Source organism: Arachis ipaensis, chromosome B06 (genome assembly GCF_000816755.2).
Source record: "Arachis ipaensis cultivar K30076 chromosome B06, Araip1.1, whole genome shotgun sequence".
Lineage (NCBI taxonomy): Eukaryota > Viridiplantae > Streptophyta > Magnoliopsida > Fabales > Fabaceae > Arachis > Arachis ipaensis.
The window spans coordinates 107,856,304-107,858,915 of NC_029790.2; the positions used below are offsets into that span (position 1 = coordinate 107,856,304).

General features: G+C 33.0%; 2 protein-coding genes across 2 annotated transcripts in view; both read right to left on the minus strand.

Moving 5' to 3' along the window:
• LOC107604799 overlaps positions 1 to 2,612 on the minus strand; it is a gene marked incomplete in the record, with an annotated part of 31,972 nt that overhangs the window by 27,620 nt on the left and 1,740 nt on the right.
• Positions 1 to 2,612, minus strand: part of LOC107647215 — a 4,901-nt gene extending 2,289 nt beyond the window's left edge. The window contains exons 1-3 of the mRNA XM_021104753.1: positions 2,529 to 2,612; positions 1,214 to 1,384; positions 154 to 236 (exon numbers count right to left, since the gene is read on the minus strand). Of these exons, the coding sequence (XP_020960412.1) occupies positions 154 to 236; positions 1,214 to 1,384; positions 2,529 to 2,570 (296 nt within the window). The 5' untranslated portion in view covers positions 2,571 to 2,612. The remainder of the gene's footprint in view (positions 1 to 153; positions 237 to 1,213; positions 1,385 to 2,528) is intronic.

Below are 2,612 nucleotides of genomic sequence, written 5' to 3' on the forward strand. Positions count from 1 at the left end.
AAACATTTTCTGCTTTTTTTATAAAGGAAGGCGAAAACGAAAAAGGGATGAACACCCAAAAACCAGAGAAAGACGAACACTGTTTTGTACAGGATCCAATTAAAAATCATTTTATGCGAATGAAAAAAATGGAGAAAGAGAAGTCAGACTTACCATGTGTGAATACACTTTATAATAAGATAAGCAGCTGCAAACGAGACCAAGGCTCCATTTGCCAAAGGCGGATCAGTAGTGCTCTGGCAGAAAAGAAAAAATTGTAAAATCAAAATAAATAGGAAAATGAGCAACAATCTTAAAATAATTGCATGTGTCACTGTAACGAACTGGCATCTGGTAAGATGATAGAACAGTAGCCAAAACTGAAGGATGAGATACAATTAGTATGGTTTTCCCTCCCTCAGGTGTATGGCTTCCAACAGATTATTTTACCTACAGTTATTTTAAGGACAATAGAATTTTGTTGCTGTTGTCAATGTATATTTTTGTTTTTCTTTTCTTGTGTGTTTAGGGTACTTTTAAATTTTATTATTTTCATCTGAACCAACATAGTGACTGATTAAAGAAACTAAGATTTTTCATATATTGTAATATTGTACATTTAGATTCTATAAACAGCAACATTTGCAAATTTATGTGGAAAATTTTTTAAAACAAACATTATAATAGGTGAATAGTTAGATAAATAGGTAAAATAATAAAAGGCAAAAGGAGAAAATAAAATTAAGTGCAAACCACTCTCTTGATGAACAATTACCTTTTAGATTAAACAATATAACAATATATATTAACATAATAGTAAAACTAATATTCTAAAATACTATTAAAACAGTGAAAAGTATATTAAATATTTGAAAACAATATAAAAATAAACTGAAAGTCAATAGACGGCTGGTTCAACTAATAAATAGATAAATGGAAGGTTAAAAAGCTTTCCCAAAAAGTGGTACAGCTTGGTAATATTTTCAAGTGACTGAGTTTCATAGAGATGCTAGACAAAAAAAGCTAGGCTATTAATTCCAGTGAAATGACGAACAAACATTAACATGTTACATACTTTCCGTGAAGAAAATTTGTTCATCTTGTCATGCATCAATAAGAAATTACACAAGGTGACATTGACATAGCAAAATTTGTCATATACGACAGGGTGAGTTTTGGATAACAACCATAGCGTAGTTCATGTTCTCTAAACTATAATTACATAAATGCAAACCTGAAAAATGAAGGCGGATCCTATGATGCGCATTCCCCATTTCAGTATCACAAACTTAGCGACCCCAGCATGCTTAGTACCATCTTGTTTCGGGAAAACAAATTTCCTAACAATTCTATCACCTAAAGCAGCTCCAGCCAAGATGATGCTCAGTATTACAACAATAGCAACCTGTAAAACCATTATGAGAAATATTTTATGACAAAGAATGTAACATATCACTGATCAACTGTTATTACTGGAATTGGAATGCAGTGTTTTATTGATTAGTTAGAATTATAGTACGGATATTCAAGAGACCTCTCAACTCTCCCAACATTCCCAATTACTCAAATGACTAGATACTCTTCCCTCTACCCTATCTCATCTGTTTATACTAATCAAGTGATGAGTAGCACTTACTATGAAAACTAATTCATATGCTAATGGATCCCTAAAATAGACAAGTCATGCCAAGTCATATAGGATGCGGGAGGAATTCACAATATTTGTGATAACCAGAAAAGATGGTCCAACATTCAGCAGGCATTATGCAGCATGGAGGATCGACCACATTGCTGCTGATCCATAATGTGAATGCCAGTGCCATTAGGCTGACCTTGTGGTTCAACTGAGGAAAGAAGGAGGCAAGAGTAGGATGGGAAAGTTGGTTGAAGAGTATGGCTAAGATCAAGGAGGAGGAAGGAGTTGGAGATTTGGGGAAAAGGAAGAGGAGGTCAAAGAAGGAAAGTGATACTGTGGCTTCCATGTAGTATGTACAAGAAAAATACCATTGGTGACTCAATAATTTGACATTGTTTTACTAACTGTAGGAATCAAACTGGTGACATTTAAACAATAAGAGATTAACAGCTGAACAAAATAGAGAGGACCCAAAATTTAAGCCTTCCCAACACCATACTTTATTTAATTTCAAGGTTCATCATTAAAAATTGCCTGAATGTTTTAAAAAAAATGTTGCTTGGAAGTTTAAAAACAAAATAATGATAAAAATCAGAATGAATATAACAAAATGAAATCCGTATATTTTAGGAAATAATTTTATACACCTGAAATAGTAGAATTATAATGACAGGAAAGATCACTATAGCCATTGAACTGCTATGGCAACATGGAACCCGACTGCTAATAATTGGAGCCAACAGTAATGCCAATCCAAGTACAAGACTGATAAGGCACAAATTCTGAATATCTGGAACAATTTTAATAACATGGACAAATAAGCACCATTAAAAATAGCAATAGTAAAAACAAAACACTAATAATAGAATAACTATTTGCCTTTAATCCTTTTTATGAGATAGAAGGAGCATACCTTCTTCAAGAGCAATTGTAACAGACACTGATGTTTGACCATTAATCCTCACATCAGCATACCTCTTGTCATATGGTGACATAT